At 42.3% G+C, this 27,962-nt stretch overlaps 1 protein-coding gene across 1 annotated transcript; it reads left to right on the top strand.

Annotated features, from left to right (window-relative positions):
- Positions 1-127: 127 nt before the first annotated feature.
- Positions 128-26,282, top strand: LY86 (lymphocyte antigen 86). The gene is made up of 5 exons (XM_080609585.1): positions 128-347; positions 14,203-14,289; positions 15,739-15,867; positions 22,584-22,636; positions 25,559-26,282. The coding sequence occupies exons 1-5, from the start codon at positions 227-229 to the stop codon at positions 25,652-25,654; spliced, it is 486 nt and encodes a 161-aa protein (XP_080465711.1). The 5' UTR covers positions 128-226; the 3' UTR covers positions 25,655-26,282.
- The last annotated feature ends 1,680 nt before the right edge of the window (positions 26,283-27,962 follow it).

Genomic DNA, 27,962 nt, shown 5'->3' with positions numbered 1-27,962 from the left:
ACATGAAGCAGAAAGCGGAAGTCTAAGCACATGGAAATAGCACCTCCCAATTCTGATTATCCTCTTGTTTATATCATGCTGTAGTACGGCTGCATTGGCTCACTTAACCCTTCTGCAGGCACGAATGTTGTAACTCCTGTCTCTCTTGGAGAAAGGAAGGAACACCTCCCTCCACAGAGGGTTAACAAGAGACAGGCAAGTAATCCTGCAAACTACCACCACCACCATGAAGATATCAAACGTTCTTGTTCTCATCTTAGTCCTGCTTTACATCAGTGCCAGCACAGAATGGCCTACGCACACAGTCTGCAAAGAGGACAACTTGGAAATATATTACAAAAGCTGTGGTGAGATTTTTAAAATTTCCATTTTCCTTTTAGCTGGGCAACAAAGTTGTTCTTATGCAGTGAGAGGTGCTTGTAATCCAGGCAGTGAATGGAAGGGTTATGCTCCCAAATGAGCACGGGGTTTCGCAGCTAGAATATTTTAAATCTTTCAAATACAGCTGGTTTGGTTGACACACACACAAATCTAACTGCATTTATATAGGAGATAATAAAGAGAAAATAATGTAACCTAATTCAGAATAATAAACAGCTGTCAAAAATCCAGTTTGTGTGAAAGAGATAACTAGGATTTTGATCTCAAAGTTAGGTTAAATAAAAAGAGGAAGACCCTGGATCTTTATCTTTCTTTTTGCCCTGGGATGAAACAGATTCTTCAATGCACTGATCTACTGATTTCCTGATGTGCAGCAAGGCTGTGGTGATATGCTTTCTGTCCTCCTACTTGGAGTGACAAGGGACCCAGCGTGACAGTGGGAGAGATTCATGTTCTCCACCATTGCCACCGTGCTTAGTGAGACTTCAGCAGCAGCACTTAACAGAGGCATTTCCCAGGGACCATAGGGTTTTGTTTGTTCTTTGAATCTGTAGAGAAAAAAAGGAGCAAGCAGCACTGGAATGACTGAAAATAAATTCACTGAATGGTGCTTGCTTTCCACCTCTTGCTTTGCTGGCCTTGTGCCTTTCCTATTGTGCTGATCTGCTTTACAACTGGGACAAAGGGAATTAGATTCACAGACGACTCATTCATTTTCTGCACGTGACGTGAAAAGCGATTCATAGCAATTAAGCACCCTAGAGTTTGTTTTCCCAATTCATCCTGATACAAAGGATTTCCCAGGGGGCTTTTTCTCACTGGTAGATTTCATGCGGTTTTGCACACCCATTAAAATAAAGCCAGTGAGGGACAAGAGAAGCAAATAAATATTTGTAATGCTTTTCTTTACTGGCCTGCTCCCATGAGACTGAAGTCAGGCTTCACATATTATAAATGGGTATATTGCATTAAGAAAATATTTAATTAGATATTGAATACAAGCTTCATTATTACCTTTATTTTAGTAAGAACTCATTGTATAAGTTAATTCTGTTCCCTCAACAGAAGGTCTCAGTTAACATGAGATACCTTGACACAGAGGCACAAGCTACAGCTCGAGTCAATTCAAATGATGATGAAATTTATCTGCTGGGCATGTGTCAGTCAGGCATTGCTTCTTACCATGCACACCAGCGACCTAGCTAACAAAATGCATTTGTTTAGAGCTTGTGTGTCACTTGCATGTGCCACATGCAGGAAGGTAAGAGGTATGTTCATTCAGGAGGAATTCACAGCTTGAGAAGCACATGCCAGAGATCGTGCAGGTCAGGGCTCAACAATTAAAGAAGATTTCTGTTCTCCCAGGCAGTTACGGGAGGTAAGATTACACAGACATGGAAATAATGCAAAAATTAAATCAGATTCCTCACTCCCTTACAGCTCTGGCAGATTCAGTTGTGTCGACACTCCCAGCTGCTGTTAGTGTTCTGCCCTGCCTTTTTCTAGAGGCTACCACACCTGTAGCATCAGACCAAGATGCACCATCAGCATCTCTGCTGATGCAGCTCATAGTCTGGTAGCTTCCAGAAAGCAGAAAAATACAAGGTGTTTTGGGCTGAGCCCAAAAACTCTACAGATTGGGAGGATAAAGCTGCATACACTCCTCTCATTCCCTTCAGAGAAGGCATTGCTCTTACTGAGCGTCCTGGCAAGCTCACAAGAGTGCCAAAGGTGCAGATCACCTTTTCAGGAGTGGGGAAGCTTTGTCCCCACTTCATTTCACTGTAAGCCACAAGTAGATGAGTAGAACATAGCTTCATTCTTCAGCTATGGGTAGGCAGTGTCCCACCTATTGTTCTTAACCCAGGAGGGGACAGACAGGCTAATGCCTAGGTTTAACAAGACCCTTTGCCAACAAACCTTCTCATGACAACTTTGCAATGTCAGCAAGAACAGAGTCAATGCTAGGCAACTGCCCATACTCTCTAGCTATTTTGGGGAAGACTGCTCCTCATTTGCCTCCAGGCTCAGAAATCCCCATGGTATTTCCTACTCACTGAAGATGCCAGAGGATGACATATTTTTTGGAATACAAGTGGCCAAAGTGTATCTAGGTATCTAGGATGAAATCTTGGGTAAAGGATTTCCTGTTGGATCCAAGAGGGTCACGATTTCACCTTTGATAGCCTCTATAGTAACTCTATAGAGAGTTACTATAAACTGGTATCAGTGAATCAGGATTGAATCAAGTAAAATTTAAGGATGTTGAGAGAATTTTTGCCAAGTACTTTACAACTTTATTTCTGGAGCTGAATGCCCTCTATCAACAGATTAATAGATCAGTCTGAGCACTTAAAAAGGAGCTAAGCGTTCATTTTTACTTTGGAGTTTATCAGATCCTCTCCTATAATGCAGTAAAAAACTGACTAAAGCCAAAAATATGAGCTAATATAACTGTGATAAATGTAACAGAGAAGCTTAGGTGGATAACTGAAGCATATCCTGTACCTACCCAGGAGCGAGTTCCAGTTCCCTGTCACAAGCACTTGCTCTAGCTGTATCCTGCCCCTATAGTGCGTAAGATACAGGCATGCATCAAGCTCCCAGCCTCAGTCCATATTCTGGATCCTATAGATCCGTCCCACCCAGACATGTCAGACTAAGCATTCAGTAACCAGGACCCCAAAGTATGCATCAAAAGAAAGGGCTAAACAAGATGCTAGTAATCAATATAATGCACTTGTAAAAAACCCAAAGTAATCTGAAAGAAATCAGACAAAAATTCTCAGCAGCAAATCCATGGGGAGAAACTCAGGCTGAGAGAAGTTTGGTCTACAAGTAAAGTAAATAGACACTATGCTGCCTCCTTTATACAACCACAGGAGACAAAACACCGAGACAGTCCATAAATAGCAAGACATTTCCCATCAGCGCCACTCTTCCTCCAAGGAAGAAGTGACAAAAATGAAGGAAGATCTCAAATGACCATAAATCACTTTAGAAAGCTGGGCAGGGATCCCAAGATAAAAGCAACACAGGTTAACATCTTTGACTGAGAAGAGAGAACCATAATTGGCAAGCCTATGCAGAGACATGAAAAGAACCTGCTACACAAATGGCTGATTCCTATCCCTTTTAATTTCACAGTGATTTTTTACAGTAATAACACTTTTGATCTTTCCAGCTACATTTTAAAAGGCAATTGTCTGAGAAGGGAAAGGCGGAAAGGCAGAGGCAGCAAAATGCCCCGAGCAGATTCCACTGTTATTTGAGTGTCAGGCATTCACCTCAAAGTGCAAAGTGCAATGCAGTCAGAGACTACAAATTGTAACTCCTCTACGTGTCTACCAGCACCTGCTTCTATTATTCTATCTGCTATTTATGTAAGCCTAATTGTCTTAATTAGCCGCAAAAACAGTCTTCCAATATAGTGTTCAAATGGGGCCCTCTTCATAGGCTAAAGCAGGTGATTGCTGCTGCAGACACATGGAAACTGTTTTCCAACTATTTTTACAGCTCTTTCTTGAGATGTTAGTTGGGCTTACACAAAATCAGCATTTCAGAACGTCTGTTTTTGTTTTGACCAGCAACCCAAACCAGTATGTTTGGTGATTAATAAAGCTCTACTTTTAGATTAGGACCTCAGATTTCAGAGCTACCTGATGCCTGAAACTGTAGGTTTCTTGACAGTACAGAAAAGGTTACAGATACAGCAGAAGGTTCTTAGAAGGGGTCTGGAGAGCATCGACCATTAGGGACTTTGTTTTCTGTGTATGAGAGTAAATAACAAGGAATTTTGGGGAGATCTTCAGGAGAATCAAAGTAGTAGTACTTGAAGATGATATCTTGAGAAATACTCTTTGGGCTTTATAAAACACTGCTCAGACATGGGATTTCTTACTACCAGACAAACATTTCCCAATTCGTATCTGACTTTGATTGTTTTTTCTTCTTTTTTCATCTGAAGCAAGGTTAGCAGCCATCAGTTGAACTTTCAGAAGGAGCAATCGATCTGTATTAATTTTAAACTCCAGAACCTAAATATGTAAACAGTGCAACCAGTTTCAAGTTTTACATCTGCATATCCACAGATTAAAAAATATAATAAAACACATTTAGGGATATGGGTAGCTTTTTGCTTTATTTAACATCTTCTGCTAGACAAAGAAGTAGGGCCCTCTGGTCATCTAGAGAATTATTTTTACTTGCCAATGTCTCCTCCTAAGCAGAGCAAAGAAAGACTGAACTTACATCCACTCAGCTCCATGACTGCTTGCATAGCATTATGTCACACTTCCAGCAGGGTAATTTCTCTAAGGCTTTTTTCTGCCCTACATTGGTACAGTAGGAGAGCAGCACTGCCCACTTCAGTATGAGCTTGCACTGGATTGCCTTTACAGATAGAGAAACTCTCATTTGTATGGCTTTTCTTTAAATTTGTGAGCACAGGTTTGGTTCTCCATTAAAATGGCACCTTAAAGTCAACAGGGTTATTGTGGTACGGAACTTGCTCTGGTCAGATACCACAGTATAGACACCTTCCTTTTAAACATTGCTTTGAGGGAACTGTTTGTGCTTGAAAAATGAAAGAAGAAAAAGTAGAAACTGGTTAGATTACAATTTTCTGATGATCTGTCTGTCCATGCTGAAAAGCTGCAGTCTTACTGGCCCCGCACACACACACTCAGCCCATCATATCCTTCTTCCTACATACTGAAAGATCAAATATTCTATTTATCTTAAAATCCTCTTGTTCCTTTTTTAAAAAATAGACCTGTAACACCCATCCCTGCTCAATCAGCAATACCAACTTGTAAACAGTCTCACTAAATTGTTATCATTGCAACACTAATTTTACAACACATCACTTTGTTTTCTATGTCAGCCAATATTATTAGGCCTTTTCCTCCCCGGTCACACACTTATATCCTTTATTTAAAGGTTACAAGTAATCCAATAGCTCCAGCTGGCAAAGAAAAGTCTGCAAAGAAAATCTCACCTCGTGCTTCTTCAAGGCAAATGTTCTTTAGACACTTGATAAAAGAAGGTTCTTTTTCCATTATTCTTTGGGTTTTTGGCAGAAAGATTGAGCCAGATGCTTCTCTTGAACTTATTTATTTCCCTCAAGCAGTCTCCAGCAATTGCTTCTGCTTCTAAATTATTTAAAGCCACACGACATCAACTGCCATCTGATCTTTTGTTGCATAGATCACTAATGGGCAAACAATCAAAGAGCTTAAGAATTCCACTTGAAAACATTTTTTATTTTGTTTGCTTGCTCTGTCCAAGCCATCTTAGTGCCATAGCCTTGATGCAGTATTCATCTGCTATATTTCACTTACTCCAGGGGGAAGGCCAGATGTTGACATGCATATTTCTAGCACCAGATCCTAACAAACAGCAGCTATCATCAGAATGAAGGTAGCATAGATCCGAATGCACATGTAAATCTTCTCTTAAAATTTTGGTCCCTCCATGAATTACAACTACCTTGTCTATTTCATTCTCTGATTCACTAGAGAGGATTAAAACCTTCTTTTCCTATGTGACCTCTTATTGATGGCTCTGATTTCATTTTACCTCTTCTTTTAGAGAGGGGAGAGTATTTATTAAGCTTTAAAATGTAAATGGTAAGGAGGAGAAGGAGACAATTTCATACCTACAAGGTAATCTGGCAAAAAACATTAGGTTCAGCATCTAGACTTTGAACCATTTAGCAAAATCAATATTAATGCTTTCACTGAGACTAGTAGTGGAGAGAATTAACCTCGGCTGAACTTTTCCCACCGCGTTTTAAATTTTCCCATATAATTTACTTTTCAGAGGTTTTCTCATAGTGCCAATTTCCTCACCAAATCAATGAAGGTCCTGCATTGTGGACTGCTAAACAGAGTTGTTTATGTGTGGCAGCCCCTCCTGCTTATCTCCAGATGCTAAATCTAAACTAGTAGACACATTTTCCACCTATGACTTCTGCCACATCTTCAGTTGTTGTGGCCACTAAGTCACCAAGGTATTACAAGCAGGAGGAGTAATGGCCCCCACTTCTTCCCTTTACAAACAAGTAGGAGAGGCACACCTAGAAAACTGTGTATTGCATTACAGTCCAGAAGTACTGTGGGCAAGGCAGAACTGTCATTTGCTGCTGCATGCTGAATTTGAGTCTTTATGGAGGGAGCAGTCTCATATATATGAAACCGGTGAGTCACAGCTGTATTAACAGTTTGATTAAAACTTGAGATTAGCTCCTGTATCTCATAAAGTAGAAATTATCAAAAGGCACATTCATTGCATAAAGTCAGGAGCAAGAACAAACCACAACTGCTTGTAAGTGTTCCAATGTAAAGCTTTCTGAGTAATTATAGGAAACATTCCTTGACAATGCCACATCATCTCATCTAGAGCTGTCATCAAGGCCTCAAAAATGGAATCTACAATGCTTAGAGTTTACCAAAGAGAAGAGGCCTGTGTCAGGTTTTCGCAGCAATTTAACATCCATCAGCGAAAATATCCAGAATAATTTAAGAATAATTAACACACCTCAGAAAAATGCAAAAACTACTTTAACATTACTGTGTGTTGGTGTCACTGCACTGACTTCAAGGAGGCTTAGGCAGCCTAAAACTAGGGGGGAACAATGACCATCAGGGACAAGACATTCAAATGCGTGGCACAGAACCACCACATACCAAGTCCAAAGCCTTTGATCTGTCCCAGATGCTACTTTAAAACTCAGGAGAACTTCGAGCTGTGAAAAAGCCAGGACCTTGAAAGCTACCACAAATTAATCCAATGCACCAGGTTCCTCTTCAGCTGAAGATGGATGGCTCCTGTCAGATAATCCAGCTGTGATCGGGCAGACAGGAACCCAGCTAGTTTCCTCTGCAGAGCAAGCATGCCATTCCAACGACAGTGCACTGCCATGCTCCTGCGGTGGATTTCAACCCATCCTGGGAAAATGGGAACATTTAGCCCATTTATATGCTGCTGTTACTGTTCTGTATAATCAGTGGTAAAGTCTGCTATCCCAGAGCATGGCATGTGTCTAACAGCAGGGCAGTTTCTAGTAATGTTTGGTTCTATTTCTGACACAAGTCTACAAGTCTGTTATGCATCTCCAGTCATACTGGCAAGCACTGATATCCAAAATATCTATCTCAAGTAGAGCACTATAAAGAATGATTTTTATTTTTTTTTTATACAAAAAGCGACAAAATCCCCACAACACATGGAGAGAAGAGACAGATCTGATTAAGAATACAGGCAGTTACTGTATGCATCTTACTCATGTAGGGCATGGTGTTTACTTACCCACAGAACAGAAGAACAAAGACTTTCTCTCTCTAATACGTTCCCTGCTGGGCCCAAATTAATGCAGGATTTTCTTGTTACACTGCTGTAGCTGAAGCCTGCCCTGCCTGCCTTTCTCTCCCAGGCTAACTAGGACAAATCAGGATTATCAAATACAAATAAAGATCTGTATGTGCTCTCTCTCAAAGCTGGCATCTTTCAGTTTTGTCTTCTCAAACAGGCTCAGACAAAGATTTGTCATACCACACAAAGCACAGGAACCCCCATTTCCAAATACCACCACTGGCAAAAGCAATGAACCTTCAGACACTGGGCCTCCCCTTGAGCCCTGGCAAACAGCTCTAACAAGCTTGCTGCCAAGAAAGGTGGTTCATGCACGAAAAGGGGAACTGAGGTCAAGCCTTCTGCAAGGCTGCGTTGTGCATGCTGGTGGCACCCTCATCCCCAAACACAGCCCTCCACCTGCAGAGAGCCCCTCAGACCTGCTGTCTTTACAGGGGCTTCCTCCAGCTCATCACACTGCACAGCTCCTCGTCCAGGCCACCAGCAGCTCCAGGAAAATCTCTTCGCCTCTTCTCCATCTGCCACACCTCATGCCCTTTGCTCACAGGCTGAGCCCTCCATCACACATCTGCTACTCACACGCCTCACACGCTGTACCTACTGCTGCAGTTAGTGCCCCAGCAACATGTTTGGAGAAGCTATCGGCCTTCTGAGTTAGTGAATATTTGCAAATTTGGACACTGGCTATACTCAGCAATGACTTTTATTTGAAATAGCAAGAGGCAAAGTCTTCATCCTTTCTTCAAACTAATTCTGTAAGATGTTGGAATCTCCTTGCTCCAAAACTAGGGCCTTATGACACCAGCCAGCAATGCCCATGCCCTAGTCTGACCAAGCAGCATATAATTGCCCTTTGCATTACCAGTGCTCAATATTCTTGAGAGCAGAGTGGAAATCATTTAAATATTGCACAAATACTTTTTTAAACCATATTTTAAGTTTATTCTGCTAGTGTTCTGGGGTTTTTTTACCTTATAGATGGTACCAAAACCAAATCTTCAGGCTTCGCTCTACAGCCATGTAAGTTTTATCAGAAATGAAGCAGAGTTATTCACTCAACTGGACATCTCCAAAAGCTTCAGGTTTAAGCAGACCTTAGAGACCATAAGTTGATAGTGCTGTTTTCGAAGGGGAATTCTCACAGTCTGTACCCCCAGGACATTAAGGATATGTGAACTCTAATATTCCTATTCATCCACCTCCACACGGCCTAATCAAGCCAGAAAGGTACAGGAGATTAAAGATATCATGACCGCTGAAAGGGAGGTCAGAGTGTCTGTCTAAACTAGGCAAAAGCCTGGAGCTGATCATATCCGAGGTGAGCATACTGAGATAAAGCATCCTCATGATAAGCTAGAAACAGCCAACACGAGTCTTAAAATTTATTCTGCTCCCCTCTGAACAGAGGGTCACTCTGCTTTTCCCAGAATGGCACATAGTGAATGCAGGCCCAAAGGGAAGTTCATTAAACTGAAGGTGCTCAGTGAAATTCAGATGCACAACTGAAAACTGCTAATTCACCTGATGCTTCTTCCTCAGTGTCTTATAAGTAGATTCCAGTGTCAAATATAACCTTGAGCATTCAGGTTAATTTATTTAAACAGACATTAAAGGAAATTGTTAAGTGAATGCATAAAGTCTGAGATACCAAACAGTTCCTCATTCTTTCCCTCTCCTTTCATCACCTTGAATGTTATAAGGACTAACGATTTAATTTTATTAAGAGCTTTGAAGGTGAGAAGTGTTGGGTAATTACTAAATATGTTTCTTCCTTGTTCTAATTTCCAGCTCCTCTAGCACCAGTCTGTCCTTGTTTGACCCTAGCCAAGTGCAGCTATGTCATTACCTTCAATTCTATGGCTTATTTGCTCCCAAAAGTGCTATTTTGAAACACCCAAAGCTTACCAGTTTGGAGAGTCTTCTCACACTGCAGGACTAACAGATAAGGACTCTTACAGGCAAAGCTTCCCTGCTTATTGCTCCTTTCACTCATACCACTGATTTTCACGCTCATATGGAAACAATGTGATTTTCAAGCAGATTCAGATGAGAGTAAAGCCAGTAGAGGATAGTTAACAAGATGTGGGGAGGGAGAGAGAAGAATAAGAGACAGAGGCTGTTGTACACCAGGCCAGCAAAATTCCTATAACAGATGCTTCCCATCTGGCCATGTAATGCCATTTCTGTAATGCCCAGTTAGTCATGTAGCAGCTCAGGCTCTGAGGGACATATTCCCTGTGGGTTAGCATGCTATCATTTCCAGCTACCTGCTTCATCTTCCTGCTGGACATCTTCCTGTTCCCAGAGCAAAGAAGGCTGTGGGGTGTGAAGGCAGCCCCAGCTCACAGTCTTGTGGCTTGGTGCACATCCATGTTCAGCAGGAGCATGAGCTGGTGCACCCAGAACTGCAGTAACTGAGGCATCAGTGTGTGTTCCCATCTGCTGTTCCTGTTACTAGGGTAATAATCTCCATCAAAGGTACAAGGCTTGAAGCCAGGAGGGTCACTTAGATACACCACTGTAAATGTGTTTGAGCTAAGTTACCTCTGAACCTTCTGCCAAGAGCAGGAAAAGAAACTCTAGGAAGAAATGTTCAGGAACTCATTGGAGCTTTCAGGATGTACTACACACATCTGCTCAGTCTTCTAGAAAAGCCCAGCCAAATTCATTGCTGTGAGCACTCCGCAATAGTAAGCCAGGCTGAAGCCTTGCGCTATGGTGCCGCAACAGGTCATGTGCAAGGAAAACCACATACCAAGCCAACATAGCCATAAATCTTCATTAGGGTATTTAGGTAAGGGTGAAATGGGAGGTGGGATGCACGGGGTCAGCTGGCACTATGCCATATAGGAGGTGATTAGTAGCAAGATACCAGGTATTGTCTCAGACTTCTATCTCACAAAGCAGGTCTCTACTACAGAAGCCAGTCTTCAGTGGGAGCTGTACATTCAGTGTTCAATACAGTTGAAAGCTCAGCATCAGCCACAGCATCAAGTTCAAATAACGGGTCTAAGAGATCTGAAAGTTAACCGATGATTTACAAAAGTCTCTTTCTCAGAGCAGTTACCTGAAAGATTTAGACCTGGCTAGAGAGAAACTTCAGACAAAATGCTGCTCCCAGGCACCTTCATGCTAGCTCTAATGCATGTTGCAGCCCCAGCCCTTCTCACCAGAAACACAAGGACAAAAAAATGCCCTTTCTCTTTCCCCCACCCCCCGGCCACAAGCAGATTTTTCACTGATAAACCTCAGCGTGTTTGCAAAGTTTCCAGCAACATTGTGAGTGTTGGTAATATATCAAAGCTGAACTGGAAAAGCAGAACTCTGCAACCAGTTGAAGAGTTTCTAGCTTTAATTATGGAAGACGGAGCAGATTGAAGGGAGTGGGTGGAGGGAAGTCTGGGAACATACAGTACTGTGCACTATGAAACGTTGCAGGGAAGTGGAAGGCTGAAGGGCAGCCCCACGTATTTTAGAGATTTAACAGTAAATGTTATTGCTTTGCACATGTGAAAGACATAACATGTATTTTTTTTCCAGTCTAACCAGCTCAATTCAGATTGAGGCAAACAAGGAAGAATAAGTATTAAACCTCCATAAGAGACACACAATGACTCACAGTTGTGTATCTGAGATGAAACAAAAATGGCAGTTGCCTAGAGTTGCCTTTGCCACACGAGGGACTCCTCAACCTTTAAAGCAAAAGATGGGTATGGCACACTACCTTAGTCCATAGTGCACAGCTGAATATACAGACACTTTCATTTATCAAATGGTTAAAAAAAAATAAATCACTATTTTATTTAATTTCCTTTTAGCAGGAACCTTTCTGCCTACATTGTTTAGAATCCAGACCCCCTGGCACCATTGCTTTAGCAACACTGCCATCCTTTCAATTGATTTCAGAAGGAGGCCCCCACACACATCACAATATCCAAGGTGTTGGATTGCAAAGTCATAGCCTGAATTTCTACAGGGGGATGGTCAGAAAATTAATTGGTGTTTCTTTTGCCAGTGGAAAAATTTACATTTCTCAACAACAGAGTTACAACACAAAATCCAAGTGCTCTAATTCACAAATTCTGCTGTAATTTCTCATGTGAGTGCTTCCTCGCTCTCTTCCTCTCTGGGGAGCAGACAACACTTCTCTGGACACACCAAAGTCTTATGCTGCATCACTAGCAGTAGAAAACACCCATGGCTACAATGCACCACGAATTATGCCATCTGACAAAAGAGCTCAATCCATAGAAAGAAACCCAAAACATACCACATACAAAACCCCAAAGGCAACAGGCATGAGACATCCAAACTAAAACAACTCAGAGGTCAGGTTCATTGTAAGAAGCCCATGCTTTCCAGAGAAGCTTGGTTTCATGAGCATCCCCTTTCTATCCAAACAGATATTGATGAGAATGAACTAAAAATTGAACTTCTAGCCCTAATACCATGATTTAATTTGTTGAATAAGCACAACCTAATCTCTTTGAAAAGAGAAAAGCATTGTATATGATGCAGTGCCATTTGTGACCATAGCTCTCTTTGGAAATCAGACCAGACCAGTTATCGACAACCAGTGCTGTTTGTAGGCATCAATGCCCAAATTGCTCAGAATCTGAGCAACTGCTTCTTGAACCTTACCATCATACCACACACAAAACAGAAACAAGAGGGGCTCTTGCAGAAGTCCACAGGAAAGCAGAAACCAAGCCCTGTGAGGTGACAGACACCAGAGGGGAAGCAGGCGTAACGGTCCAGGAGAAAAGAGAAGTTTGACATGCTTTCCATCTGGAGCAGGAAACTGCTCTCCTACCCGATTGCAACAGCTTCTGAAGCTGCAATAACAAAACGAGAAGTGACAAGAATATGGAAATGGAGGAAAGACAACCCTCTGACTCTTGTCATACTTGAGCAGATAAACAACTGCAGGCACTAACTTTTTGTCCCGAACAGATCATGCAGATGCAGAGACTGCTTTAGTGGTGTGAAGGCCAAAATCCTTCAAGGGACACAGCTGTGGAAAATACCAGTGCTTTTTATCTCCCTCCTTTAAACAGTTATTTTAATTTGACAGACCTGAAGACTCAGGAGCTCCTTTTGGACCACACTGATAATCCATGTGCTTGAAGAGCCTTGCTTAAAGCCCCAGCTTCTCCCAGCGCTTCCATTCATTTCATGCTCCCCTCTCAGTCACCCAGGATTGCTCCCTGCTAGCTGCTACAGCTGTGGGGCACTGCTGCAAAAATAGGATCAGACTACAGAGATGCCAGCTCAGCCCCAGTGTCACAGAGACACTCGTGAAAAGTTTCACCACAGCAAAGGAAAATTCTCCCAACCTATTATTTTCTATTCAGTGAGAAGATTACCTCAAGCAACAATAACTTAAAACCAGAATTCTATTCCCAAGTCTGTGCGAATGGGGGAGACTACAGCTATTTCTGCACATGCCACAGTCTCTTCTCTGGTTTCCACAGAGGAGAAAGTTGGATGCAAAGGCTGGCTGGAAAGCTATCATGAGGGACAAACCTATGCCTAAACCAAGCCGTAAGGCTCAGGATGATATGTTTCCAAACTGGCAAAATCTTTCTCCTCCAACCATGGTTCTGGAACACTTTCACATGCCTTTGGTTGTGGGAGCAGAACTGTCAGTTGTCACTGCTGCCTGTCACCAGACAGTGACACCTTAGCAAGCCTCCAGGCATAGCATAGAGTCTCATGAAGGCTAGCAAGGAAAAAGGTGGAAGTGAGGGGAAAGCAATTTTTTGTTTGTACGAGAGTTTTGGAGTTTGATGTGGATAAATGGATAGTGTAGGAATTAGTAAGAGCCACATTCATACCAGTCATGGGCTGTAGGGCTTCCCTTTGACTACAGTCTCTCAGAAAGGGAGAAGAAATGTAGAATATTTCCTGGGTTATAAATATCACATGATGGTGGACCCGGCACGAAATACTGCAGGATCTCAGTTACACATTTTATTTTAATCTTTGGACTTCTCATCCCACTTCAGGATTCGATTTTGCAATCAGCCTCACCAAGCCATCTTGCAATACTAATGAATTAAAAAACATCATCATAACCAATTGCTCATCAGTGCTGTGGAAGGAAGAGTGATCCACAGATCCCGGGAAGAGCAACTGTGCTAAGACTTCACTGCTGAATGAGTACTAACTATCCACCACTGCGAAGAACTTGCTTTCCCTGAACTTGGCTCTTTTTCACCACACAGTAGGTTTTAGCCATATATAGGCTATCATCTGAACATGCTTCAGACTGAAGTGGCAGGAAGGACAGAAGTAGTTATTAAGCACAGGGTATGGGAGTTTTGAGCACATTTTGGAGATCTTTAAGGAATATGTAATCTGGTATTTACAACACTTCCATATTTTATTGCTGTCTTCTATACAGCCAACATCTCATTAAAAATGCAACTTTCTGTCTCCAAACAGATCCCCACCAAGATTTTGCTTTCAGCATTGACCGTTGTTCTGATGTCTCAACCCACACCTTTAACATCAGAGCTGCAATCTTGCTAAGTAAGTAAACTGGTATTTTCTCACACCATAAACATGTAGTTCATGTATGAGTGCTGGTATTAAGCAAGCAAGGGTGACAACCTCCTATGAAATAGGAAAGGGCTTCATGTCTGAGAAACTTCAAAACCTGTAAAGGGCTACAGAAATGTCAGTTCTGATATCAGCTTGGCCTCAGACTATGTATGTCACTTTAAGCAAGTCATATCAGCCTTCAGCCTCTATTCCTCTCCTACCCCTCATTAGTACATATGAATACCCAAGGTGGGGGGTACCCCAAAGCTTGTCTTCACAGCTAAATCTTCTGGGGAGAATCTTGCTGAATGTGACAGCTACAGCAGCCACAGCCTCATGTTGGCACCAGCATTGTCAGGGCTGACCCTTGCAGGTAGGAGACTGAAGGGACTTCCACAGAGCAAGGTGGAGACATCTCCCTGTCCCTCCTGGGCATGCAGAGAAGCATGCTAGGAGAGTGCAGGGGAAGCATTAGCCTGAGGCAACACAGTCGTGCCATCAGCTCGGCACCTGTGCTAGCTGAAATTATACCCTTCAGCACTTGACTGATCAGCAGTAAAAGGTCAAAAGCAGAACTGCATTTGAGCTAATGGGCTGGGTGTGCAAGTTAATATTAGCCATAGCTTGCTTTGTAACCCTTGCACAGGAAAGCCACCTTTTTGCAACCCTGTTGGCCCCACGAAGAACCTTTACTACCAGAGCATAAATATGAGAGCACTGCTGTATGCTCCTAGGCTGAAAGCAAGTTTACATGGCAAGCGTCTTTTAGGACTTGGGAATGCTTCCTTGCATACAAAAGGTCTCTCTCCTGTGAGACATGCTGCCCTTTTGCCTAGCAGCATCAGTTTTCAGGTGGCTGCAAAGTTAAGCAAGCCTGCAAAATCACATTACAGGCATTTGCAAATACTTTACCAACTCAGAGTACAGAATCTCCCTCTAAATCCAGTACCCTCACTGGCTCTATCTATGTTAGGAAGCCAGGCACAAGCAGGAAACCTCCCATCACTGCCAGGCTGCTATGCTGGTCCCTGTCACAGGTTTGGCTCAAACACAGGTTTGAACTACTGTTTTCCCAGGCAGCAGGTACAGACCAGAGGCTGCTCCCAGGGGCCCATTGAACACGATCCCTCTGCTAATTAGAGTAAGAAGTTTAGATGTGAAGACACTAGATATATGATGCAAATTGGCCTCAAAGTCAGAGAAAGGTCATGGGTGTATTTATTTAACAATAAAGATATATGCTATTATGTCCCTTCATATACCTGAAGGGACTTAGGGAGCTGTTCCTGAAGCATGGATTTCTATGTATTAGGAGTTCTTAGTGAAGACATTCAATGGCTTAAACAGCAGGGGAAAAGAATAGAATCTTTAAAAATAAAGTAATAAACCTGTTTACCCTTGCACTTTCTCCAAGCTCTCCTTCTGCTTTGTGTGTAGGACACAGCATCAAGGAACTATACGCCAAGCTTAACCTCATCATAAATGGGAAGACCGTCTTAACCTACTCCGAGACGCTTTGTGAGCCGGGTCTTTCTAAGCTTATTTTCTGTGGAAAGAAGAAAGGAGGTAATTTAGGTAGCACTAAGTGTTTGATGGCTACTGAATACTCCAAGCAGGATGCACCCGCTGTGCTGTTGAACTCACCAATACATCGTAATGTTCTGTTTACTTCAACAGCATGTTAATGGATGACAGAAACACAGTAGGACAGAGACATTTTAATTTCAGAGCCTGTTTTTCCCCCTAACCTGCGTGCTTTTCTTTTAATCACAGAATATTGCATGCACATGGGATTTCAAGTCCATAAAAAGTAACTGTGGTAATGTGGCCGCATCCAACAGCACAGAGGTTCATAAGCCCTATTTATAGCCACATGGTTGTCATGTGAGCAAGAAGTATGACAAAAATAAAAGCCAGTTCTAGAAAATAAATGGCTGAGCAAACAAACAAGCCATTCTGAACATGTTTTGTAACACTTCTGGTCCTTAAAGGCAGTTCTTAACTCACTTTAGGAGAAATTATGCTTGAATAAGGGTATTGGGATCAAAATACTGTTTGATACCATCTATAGTTTGCATCTCGTTTCTGCTCAACACATGCCTATGCAGCAGTCAGATGATTTCAGTTCATGCCAGTAAAACTGCCAATTGATACAGACTTGCACTAGTTGGTTTACAGTGGCATTAGCTGCCCCCAAAAAGCAGGCATCTTTGGTCCCATGTGAGCCTGGGCACCTCAAGATCCTGTCTGCCATGACACAGGTAGAGAAAAGGTAGTTATGGTATGTCTGGAAAAGCTATAGTCATCCCTCTGGACTGTAATATCCACAAATCTTAAACGGTTATTTTGAATTCCCTCTTACATCATGATCATTTCTTTAGGCTGATTTTAAAATAAAGAGGTAGAGCTTCAGGTAAGTTTCAGAGTTGTTAGAGCATCAGCTAGTTTCAGAAGCTCTGCTTTCCTTTCACTGACTTGCATCTCCATCCTGATAACGCTGCAATAATTCATGTGCAAGGGCTACGAGTTTAAAGACCATGCACAGAACTGCTGCTAAGACAGCCCCTGAAAAATTACTACGAAATTTCACAGAGCACAGAAATATCACAGAGAATAATAGAGAAATGCTGCATGAGCAACCAATTATGTAAATCCTGTAAGCCAGATAGACAAAAAATTAAATTCAGAGATTTCTTCAATTGTGTATTGAGTTACAAGAGGGAAAAAACCACCCACAGGCCTACTGAAAAACTGTCTTATTCTGGTGAAGTACTAAATAACATCCTTTAGAGAATACATTAAGGAGAAGTAGAGTCAGTCCTGAGCTGAGCACAAACTGGTATTCACACATTAAGCCACAAAGCCAGAGCCTCCTGGGGTTTCCAGGTCCCTTAATCTTAAACTGACAGGTGATTGTTTCTACTAATTGAAGTACATTATGATATAAAGCCATAGTTGGTGGTTTAAATAATACTATATATCTTCATTTAGAAGCATGCCTCAGTTAGTGCAAGGACCTCTGCCACACACTTTAATACATGACCTTTTGTTCAGTAGCTCTTTTATTTAGCAATTAAGCCACAGCAGGAAAGAGCTAAACTTTCTCAGACTAAGGTTCAAACTCAAAATGTGGTATTTTTTAATTACATGACATTTGATTCTAACCCATGTTTTAGGACACAGAAATCAGCTGAAGGCCAATATGAGGCCATTCAGCACAGCCATACTTGATCATATTGGCACAGCTCTAAATCTGACCTAATAGCTATGCAGAAAGGACAATATTGTGAATGGCCAAGTATGCAGCCGAGCAAAGGTACAGAGGAGAAGATAGCCTTTTCAACTGAAGCTTTTCATGCCGAGCCCCTTTTTCCCTGTTATACGGGCAACATTTCCAACATCTGGTCAGACCTAACCCAAGTTTAAATATAGTTCCACACAGAATTTCCTTGCCTTCCACAAGGAGGCCAAGTATTTCCTGTTCCTCCCCTTCCCAAAGTGAGACAGAACATAGCTCTGCTACAGGCTTTATTGGTCCACTCAGTCATGTGGACAAGCAGAGCAGAAGTTGCAAGGAAAAGAGACTTCTAAGAGCCGGATGTAAGAGTCTTTGGTGTTTGGGGTTGTTTTATTTTTCTTTGCTCTGCTATAATCCTATGCTTTTGCCATGACTGGAAATACTTTAAGAGCCTTGATATAGCTGGAAGTTTAACGTTCATCATAACCATGTAGTATTTACTATTTATGTTACACAAAATTCACATCTGGCACTCCTAAATAGGATTCCAAGATCTTTTTCTTTGAGGTATATGCCTGTTGTAAAGTTGTTAGCTCAAAGGTTGCAAGGAAATGTGCTGCTGCCCATTTTAGAGCAACAACAACAAAACTGCTAAGTTCTGAGGCATAACATGAACTCAGGTCTTTCTCTTTTTTAGTAGAAAGTTCTGGTTATTCCCCATTTCCTCCGAAGAAAAAGGTTACATAAGATTTAACAGATTTCCCAACACAATCACCGAAATTGGAGAGAAAGACCTGGCAGGGTAATATTTAGTAATGTGCCAACCACAACTTGCAGGCTTATACAAAGCTTCCTGAAAAAAAGATAGCTGCATCCTCTGCAAGTCCACGAGTTTTCTTTCAGGCTGCACTGATAAAGGCACCATCAGAGCACTTGCACAATTCCTTCTGCACACTCCCAAACCATAGAGAACCACCCCCTGTGCTTGCCAGCTCCATTATTTGCATTATTGCCTCTTTTGGCAAGTGTTACAGTGAGCAAGTTTCTAAACTAGCATTTGTGAATAAAAGTAAAGAACATAACATGAATTACAGAACTGGATATCACATTGAGAGTTCAGGTACGTGTTTCTGAGAAAGCCGCTACACCACAAAGCTAGGTCTTTGGGCTGACATGCAATCCCTTTCATCTCATTTTTTCCTCCTCGGTAAAAAGAGAGAGGATGTTTCTCACCTGGCTATGTATTTATGTACATTTTTCTCACCCATCTATACAGATATAGCTGGCAGTTACTCGGATCATTCCTACATCCCTAAAACTCAGAGAAGTTGTGTCAGTTGCATGGGTGCAAGATCGTGTCCTAGAACAACTCCAACATGGAGCATTTAAGTTCTAAAAAGATTTAAAACAGAAAAAGGAAGAGGTGGGTGCAGATGTACAGGGCCTTTATATAGTACAAGAGTGTGAGAACGTATAAAAATTTTCAGTGCAGGGAAGATTTGAGAAAGAGCAGTGAGAATTTCATTATAGGTGTTTTGTCAGGAATGAGAGGCATCTTCACGATAAATGATAACTAGTAACTTGAAGTAATCCTCAGGAAGTTTTTTTACACATTTGAAAGCTCTGCTTCAGACTGGAAACTACTAGAGGCCTGCTCACTGGCAGGGAAAGGGACTAAAGTTATTTTCAGTAGAAACAACAGTGAAAAGCTGTTACAATAAATACAACATCATCACCTTGAAACAGTGGTACACTAGAAATATTTTCCAGCATGCTCTACAGAAATCAGCTTCAGTTAAGTCTTTAACAAAAAGGTCTGAAAATAGAAGGTGGATTGAAAGCCTATCATTGCTGACAGCATGCTTGACAGATATCATAACTTACCAACAGACTAATAAAGACATATGAGAATTTTTAATTGGAAAAATGCACTCATGTTTTATGCTGTTCCCAATGTCTGTACATTTTTTTGCAGCTACATCTGGGTTTGCTCTAAAAAGAAACCACAAAATTCTTTCAATGAGCTTGGCTCAGTGTTTGTGACAGTTACACTTACTGCAGCAGATGTGTTCATCCTCTTTCAATGGAGGATTATAAAAATGTATGAATATATGGAGAAAAATGTATATGAAAGATGCTGTGATAAATTACAGTCTTTAAAGCCTTGGAGGATGTTTACACTTCTGGAATTATAGCAGAAATCCTCATGTGAGAGGAACATTGAACAGGCTTTGAAAACCCTGATGCAGCCAGCATAGGTACTGAGGAGGTTGCCATGGTCTGAAGTGAACATGAATCAGATTCAGCAGATCTATGCACCCATACTGTTTCCTGGCAAGTCTCAAGCAGCTGAAAACGAAAACTGCCCTTGGTTTCCTCTCAGGACATACTTTCAAAAGAGCATAGTCTTTCCCCTGACCCTCTCATTGTTGAGCCAAGGTTGGAAAGTCTCTCTGAAGGTCATTTTATCCAGCTCCCACCTACGTCACCCAGGACCATCTACAGCTGGTTGCCCAGGACCAGGTCCAGGTGGGGTTTTTGAATACATCCAAGGACGGACACTCCACATCACCTCTAGGCAACCTGTGCCAGAGCTCAGTTACTCTTACAGTAGGGTGAAACCTACTGAGCTTCAATTTATGCCTACTCCTTCTTGTCCTGTCACTAGGCACCACTGGGAAGAGCCTGGCTCTGTCCTCTTTACATCCTCTCTTCAGGTGTTTGTGCATATCGAGGGTCTTTCCCCTAATCCTTCTGTTCTTTAGGCTAAACAGGCCCAGCTCCCCCAGATTTTTCTCCTTGAAGAGATGTTGCAGTCACTAAAAGATAGTACAGCCCATGAGAGCAATTCCATTGATTAGTGAGCAAAGGCATAGCTACCACACATCAGGGAAATCACGGAAGACTTCTCAGAGAGGGCTGAAGCAGAGCCCCAAGACTGCATCTATCTAGCTCTGATGTAATTGTTACTTGGTCACAGCAAAGTAGGGGGGAAAAATAGCTTCTACCTACACTCAAGGAGACAGATTAGCATTGCCATCATTTCAGAAGCAAATTTATGGCCTGACGACTCCTACTTCATATTAAAATATAGGCTTTGCAGAGCTTGAATGCTGCATCTGTATGTTTAGATTCTGGATGGCTTTCTGACAGTGTAGGTGAGTCTAATGAGCCGCATGATCCAAGAGGAGTTTTGCCCCACATCCCTGTGGAGAAGGACTTTGGGGAAGGGTGAATGTTCACAGCCCATGCTCCTCTCCACCCTCCTCTGCTGCCATGCAGGATTTGCTAGGCTTAGAGTTGATTGAAGGAGAAATAGTCAAAGAAGACTGAAAGACAGGACACGTTGCATGGTCCACACCACCCTGAGGAGGCAGCTAACAGTATGGCTCAGCACACATCAACACATACAGCTCAAGTCCCACGGAGGACACTCATCACCCAAATCATGCAGTTTGCAATGCCTTTAACTCCCATTTAGACTCTATTAAAGCTGTGAGCTGAGAAGTGGGCTGCTCTGTATTTTTGAAATTCTTGAGTCACTGCTCTCTGCAGTGAAGATGTGTCAGACTCCAGGGCTCTGCTTCGTGCACAGCAATGGTGACTGCTCTTTGAAGAGACTTCTTGGTGGACAGGTGAAATAGCTAGGGGCGCAGAGAGGAATGAGTACTGCAGCAGAGCTGATCAGTTTGAGAGTTACAAACCAAAACATTCTATTCTCCATTTTGGCATTAGGTTTTTCAGGGCAACACTGAGAGAAATTCTGCATCTTTTCCACCTCCCAGAATCATCAGAGCATTAAGTTTAATAAACTCATCATTAATGCAAAGGTGTAGAACATTGGTGATGTCTCAGGTTTCTGCTATTCTTTTCCTGCTTCTTTCTTACAGTTATGACTCTTTCATATAAGTTTGCTACAAGGCACTAACATTTCATAGCATGTGTAAGGAAGACTTTCTGTGGACTCTGTTCCAAGTCAAATACCAACTGCATGGTGGGATGGACCACATGACACAAAAATGTTGTTACAAACCTTTTATCCAATCTTTCACATGAAACAATTTAAACCAGCACAGCGAGACTGGACTAAAACAACTCTCTAGAAGCGACAAGCATCAGTATGCCAGCACATAGTCATATAAACATGAAACACTCCGTCACTGTCAAAGTAAAGACTGTTCCACGACACCTACAAGAGAGAATCCTTAAACAGTTCTTAGACTTTTCCACAACTTGTGGAGGGCAAGTTGTGCAAGAAATTCTGAAATCCTGTAACATCTACCAATTTTATTTTCAGTCAAGTCTGCACAGTTTAGCCCAGTAAGCTATGAAAAAAGTAGGAGGAACTGCAGAACAGCTTTCTAATTCTGTCCATTAATGCCAGTTGCCCTTTCTTCCACAGCAAAGAGCAAGCATGCCTTGCTGTTAGGGAGATGAGGATTGGAAGCTGGAGCTCCTGGGCTCTATTCCAGTCACCAACACAACTTGTGATGGCTTTAGCACATCATGTAACTTATCGGTGAAAGCTCCCTCAGCAGCGAGACAGACATGTTTTTATTACTTCATGGTCACGTTCAGCAAGCAGTCAGAAGTCCACGCCTACAGAAACACTCAGCTCAAATTGTTTTCAATTAAAGTTACCAAAACAGTACCGTTCAATTATTGCAGATGCAGGCAGTTAATAGATCATGCTAAAGGACTTATTTCTGGCAATTCCCCCTCCCCTTTCATTTCCTCATTTGCAGGATTCATGCTGACATAGGAACACCCACCTGGTTGTGCAAGGCTATGCCCCCTGCTCCACTCAGACAGGGGCTGCAGGTTCTCCTTGAGCCCAGACTCTGCCCTGCTTTCCCCATAAGGCAGCACACATCCTGATGTTTCCTCAGGAGGGCTGTTATAAGACCCTACAGAGCACTTTGCAGTTCCATAACACTTGTCACTGGAGCACTCTGAAGCACTATTACAGAAAAGCATCTACGATCAGCTGCTTGTTTCCTTCACGTGCTGCATGTCTAACCATCTACCACCATCTGCTTTTCAGAGCACCTCTACTATGAGGGACCAGTCACACTGGGCATCAAAGAAATCCCACAGGTAAGTTCTCCCAAGCAGTAGGGCTTTCTCGATGAGGTATAATCGGAGGACTACCAGCAATCACATCAGCATATTCCAGGCTCCCCCAGATTGCACACTGGATCTGATAGTGTTTACATGACTAATCCTTTTTAATATGAAATTAAGTTGGCTTTGCTTAAAGCATTATGGAGAGATAGACAGGTTTTCTTAGGATAGCAAGTCCCCTCTGCCAGCATTAAGTCATGCAGCCATACTGTTCTTTAGTAGGCTCCCCCTCTATTTCTCTTAAAATAGCAAGAAAAGCAGCAGCTCCAGGTCCTGAGAGACCAAGGCTGCAATTTGGCTCACTCCTTAGTGGGCTGAACAATTTGGAGAAGCTCATTCATCCTCACTAGCTATGAAGGTAATTTATTCAACTGTTGTAATTGTATGAGTTCCACTGAGCATATATGGTGTTAGATACAGGGACAGAGGTCTTCTAGGTTGCAATTGGAAGTACAAGTTAATTAGGCCAAGAACGCTTTCTTTAGACTTACAGAGTCTTAAAACAATAAGATAATTTCTTTGAAAGGTAAGAAAACGGGCAGTACTCTAGGCACTGCTCTGAATTTCCTGGGCATCCGTTACAGAAGGTCTTTACAACCAGCCTTCTCTATGCTGAATTAAGTCTCCTTCTAGAAGGTCAACTAAACCACATCGCAAAGCAAGATAAGTCTCAAACATTTCATGCATCAGAATCTCTTAACTGGGCACAACATGAAGCCATATTTGACCAGTAAATAACAAAGAATTTTTAGCCACATGCCTGAAGAGACTAGACTGAAGGGGAAAAGGCAAGATTTGGATCATCAAGGTATCTGTTTGAGAACATAGTGAAGAAAAGTATCACAGTCACTACTGCAAATGCACACAGTTCAGGTGGTCAGTCACACACTCCTTAGATTTACTCCCACAAGAAAAGCACAGCTTGAGCTCTCAGTTCAGCAGCAGACATAAAACCTATGTCAGAGCCTCAGACATGACGTCTGGGGCCTGCTCTGCACTGGATTGGTTCAGGTGAAGGAAAAGACAACAGGATCAGAACAGGGATATAGAACAAGGACATGAGTCCCAGAGAGCCTGGTTTGCCAAGGCTGGCAGAGGTGATAACAAGGGTATCTGACTTCTGGGTAGATTGAGCCTTCCATAATAGCTACTTTCTCAAATGTCTCAGTCTTACCTTGGGGATAATAGCAACCACAACCCTCACTTTCCAAGGCTTTCACCCAGGGAGCTGGGCCCCCTCATGCAGGCTATTATCCTACCCTTACCAGCCTGCTTCCCTAAAGGCTATGCCTAAAGATGCTGTGTTGAGCAACACCTTTTGATCTCTCACACCAGAGTGCCCAAGCTCATATCAGTCAGCATCATGGTCCAGGAGCATCTTTACTAACATTCCAAGGCTCTAGACAAAAAAAGGCATAGGTCTTTAGACCAAGAGAAATCCCTCGAAACATCCACAGAGACCAATAAAACTCCAGTTCCGGGTAAATTAGCTGAACCTGGAGCCAGGAATTCTAAGACTGTTCACAATCCTCTTTTAATAACAATTTTTACCCATGAGCAAAAAATTATTCTGGAGGAGAAAAAAAAAAATAAATCAAAATCACTAATGAGCAATGGAAATGAGTTTATAATAAACTCCCTTCCATGAACAAAACTAGAAGCTTTTGGGAATTAACATATTTGTGAGAAAGGGAATAGGAAACCTTTTCTGTTAATTAATCAATCAGGCAAATAACACCATCCTTCCATGCCAGCAATAAGGAGTTATCCCAAGCATTAATCGTCTTCTGCTCATTGTAAAAAGCAGCCTCATTTGAGCAGCCTGATGGGCATTTGCACAGTTTGTACAGCAACTACAACAAGGCTGTATTCTCATGAGCATGTTGCTATTGGGCCTCTCTTTAAATTTGGATGTTACACTTAACTTGAGCCTCTCTGTGAGGACACAGGCCATTTATTGCTTTGGAAATCCCATGGTAAAAGGCAAATGCCAAAAAACCTGACTCATTCTAACTGTGTCTCTTTCCACTTCACAACCAGAAGAGTTCTGAGCAGGGCAAGAGCTTTCTGTGGTTCAAAGCCAGAAGGCCACTGCTGCCAAGCTCTTCTCCCCCAGGTTTTGCTCCCCTCCACACTCCAGAAAAAACAGAAAGAAATGCTGCAGTACCAGTAATCTAGAGGGAACGAAATCTAGTTCACCTCTTCTTCAGAAGTTAAATAAGCCTTGTTACCTTCTCTGCCTAGTGCTGCTACTTCTCCAAGTGTCTGGAAAGAGCAGTTTTGACCAATACAGAAAAGCCATAGTTTCAAGTTGAGATTTTTTTGCACTGCAACAATAAAAAGTTCTCCCCAAAGCCAGAATTATTAGTAATTTTAACTACACAATTTGAAATTAAACTACCTCTTGTTTTATTATATAGCAATTCATTACAGATTGAGTCATCTATACACACATATCCCCCAACCTCATAAATGTTATATTGATAACAGTGTACACACTGAACAATAAGATCCAAGGAAGAGAAGTGCCACACAGAGCACTTCTTCCCCTTCCAGTTACTAAACAGCACACGCCATATTGTACTTGATCATAAGAAACATGAAAAGTTACACAGATCTGAAATGAATTTTTATGCATCAAAACATTTTGTTCCCCTTGCACTGTTTTAATTTTGAACTTGTGCTGTCAGCACTGACATCCCTGATGAGATTATTTTGGCAGAAAATATGGGCAAGTCCTTTACCAGTTCTGAAACATTTGGACAGGAAATGTTTTGGGGAAACTGGATAGGGAAAGCGTTATTCTGTTTCTAGGAAGAGGGCTCCCTCACAGAAACAGAAGCAGTCATAAACTATTGATGGGCTAATCTCTTGCTTTGTGTCTGTCTCATACAGGGAGATTACGCTGTTTCAGCAGAGCTGACTAATGAAGACCAAGTCACTGTCGCTTGTGCCTATGTTACCGTGAAAAATTATTTAGATTATTATTAGCAACAAGCCAATTTCATGAGAGCTACCAAAGCTATTCGGGCCAAGTGAGCTGCTTGCATGCCACAATGATTCTGAAGGAAATAATCCCCACATGGTGGTTCTGATGCTATTCCTCTTCATAATTCACTATTTTCAAGATGTGACTAGACCCCCTAGTGGTAATTTTCTCTCTAAATGCACACTGTAGCCTACTTTTTCCTTCCAACATATAGAGCTGCAAGTAGAAAGTTTCTGATATCAACATTCTCATCTTGGGATGAAAATAGCATGAGGCAGAACAGGCAAAAGCCTAAACTTCTCTTTTTTTCCCCAGTAAATTATGGAGGTACCATTTCTAACAGGCTGAAGATGACTTTCATATATATCACTTATCATGCAGTTACAGCACTCAACATTTCCAATCTTCTCCGGAGCCTGTCTGGAGCTTCCATTAGTATAGATTTTGTTATACCACAGAACAAAGACCACATAGTATGAACATGGATTTTCCCCAGTGGTCCATGCCCTGTTACCAGATTCACATCACACAAGTCTTCTGGGGTCTACCCAGAATTTCACTCTTTAATGTCTTTTAAGTGATATGTGAATCATTCTGCTATGTGTTATGTACTCTTCTTGCTTCTCAATAAATTCATACTGAAAAGAAATTTTCTTATTTTTCCTCATGGTTCTAGATCTATCCAAAGCTTAGAGTAGCGAAAAAAGGGAGGGGAGAAAAGACTGAGGGAAACAAGTTATATGAGCAGTTCAATATGAAATATCAGACATGTTGACAAACATTTCATGCTAGCAGAGGACAAAATGTTCCTTGCTTTGAGCATGAAGCCCCAGGAGAAGTAAACACTAATTACACTCCCAGGTGCAGCACATACCCAAACCCTCTCATTCCAGCAGGCTTTGCAGCTGGCATAACTGATGGGTAGGTGGATAACCAAGCACATGGCAGGACATAGGAATAGGATTTTGGCCTGGAGAGTATGGACACCTGTTTGGGAGACTTGTAGTGCAGGGGAAGGATCAGGAGTAGGGTTGAGTTCTAATTTGGAAAGGTATGGGCAGGAATCAGAGCCACAGGAGCATTCTGTAGCTGAGCACAGGCTTGTGAAGGATGGTAATGAGCATTGGGCTGCATGCCTCATCTGGGAGAGGTTCAACATGTGCAGCTAGGGCAGCTGTGGCTCACAGCTGGCCACACAGGAGCTCTGACACGTGGCCTCCATCCTACACACCCACATGCTGCAGTTCAAACAAATTCCTGAGCAGCAAGAGCATCTCTGCCGCACAGATGACCAAACCGCAGAGCAGCCAACAGCTAGCGGCAAGGCACTGGCCCTCGTTTCCCTCCCATGCAGCAAAATTCTCACCTGCCATCCCAGCAAAGGCAAACAAGTCTTTGAGGCCCTGACTCACATGAGGAAGGCTTAATACTGTTGAACATGGACCAACAAGTGCCACAAAATGGGATAAAGCACGTTTAACATACTGCTGTTTCAGCCCATTTCCATTACACCCTGTTTTGGAAGCAGTCCATCCAAGTCACCACCGTTGCCGTGTTTTAGGTCTTCATAACTCATAAGAGTATCACAAAACATACGCAAGCTCAATTTTTCTCCTTAGGTCAGTAGCTCTTCAGATTCACCTCTCCCCATGATATATCAGAAAAGCCATACCTTGAGAAGAAGCTAACAAAACTGCATTCAACAGCAGCACATGCACAAGTGTCCACTTGCTCAGCTTTGCTCCACCGCAACCACACAACAAAAGCATGACTAAAATGCAAATTCCTGCCACCAAGCTTCTTGGTCTGTTATCTGATGAAACACTCGCCAGATGAAAAACAAACCCATGCTAGTTTAAGCACTTCTACTTGAAATCAATCCCATAATAGCCAAGACCCACTTAGCCAGATTTTCCAGGCTCCTTATACCCTGGAGAACAGCTCAATGAGCCCCTAGGCCCACCACAGCAAATAAGCCAGCCTTTTCCTCCACATGGTGCAAGGGCTCCCCTCGAGCATCTGTAGCAGAAACTGCTCCAGGAGATCTCAGCTGCCCAGAAAATGTGAATTTAATCTCTAAAGCACCAGACTTCTGGCCCTCAAGATCTTCCATCATTGACTCTTCACTGCCCAGCTCACACATCGATATTGCAGAGCTTCACCCAGCACCAGCTGAACATTTGGCTTCCTATCACAAAAATTACTTGCCTTTTTGTCTTGGAATGAAGCTAAAGAACCAAGGCTAAATCTTAAACCCATCTTAATCCAAGTCTTAAACTGGAGATAGCAGGAGAAAAAGTATGTTTGCCA

This window comes from Psittacula echo (genome assembly GCF_963264785.1).
Source record: "Psittacula echo genome assembly, chromosome: 2".
Classification (NCBI taxonomy): domain Eukaryota; kingdom Metazoa; phylum Chordata; class Aves; order Psittaciformes; family Psittacidae; genus Psittacula; species Psittacula echo.
This window is presented reverse-complemented; position numbering and strand designations above follow the sequence as displayed.

Bases quoted from the DNA above. Each gene is read 5' to 3' on its own strand.
- LY86 (XM_080609585.1), top strand. From the start codon at position 227: ATGAAGATATCAAACGTTCTTGTTCTCATCTTAGTCCTGCTTTACATC. The intron at 348-14,202 runs GTGAGATTTTTA...GTCTCCAAACAG, and splicing joins AATATATTACAAAAGCTGTG to ATCCCCACCAAGATTTTGCT. The intron at 14,290-15,738 runs GTAAGTAAACTG...CTTTGTGTGTAG, and splicing joins CAGAGCTGCAATCTTGCTAA to GACACAGCATCAAGGAACTA.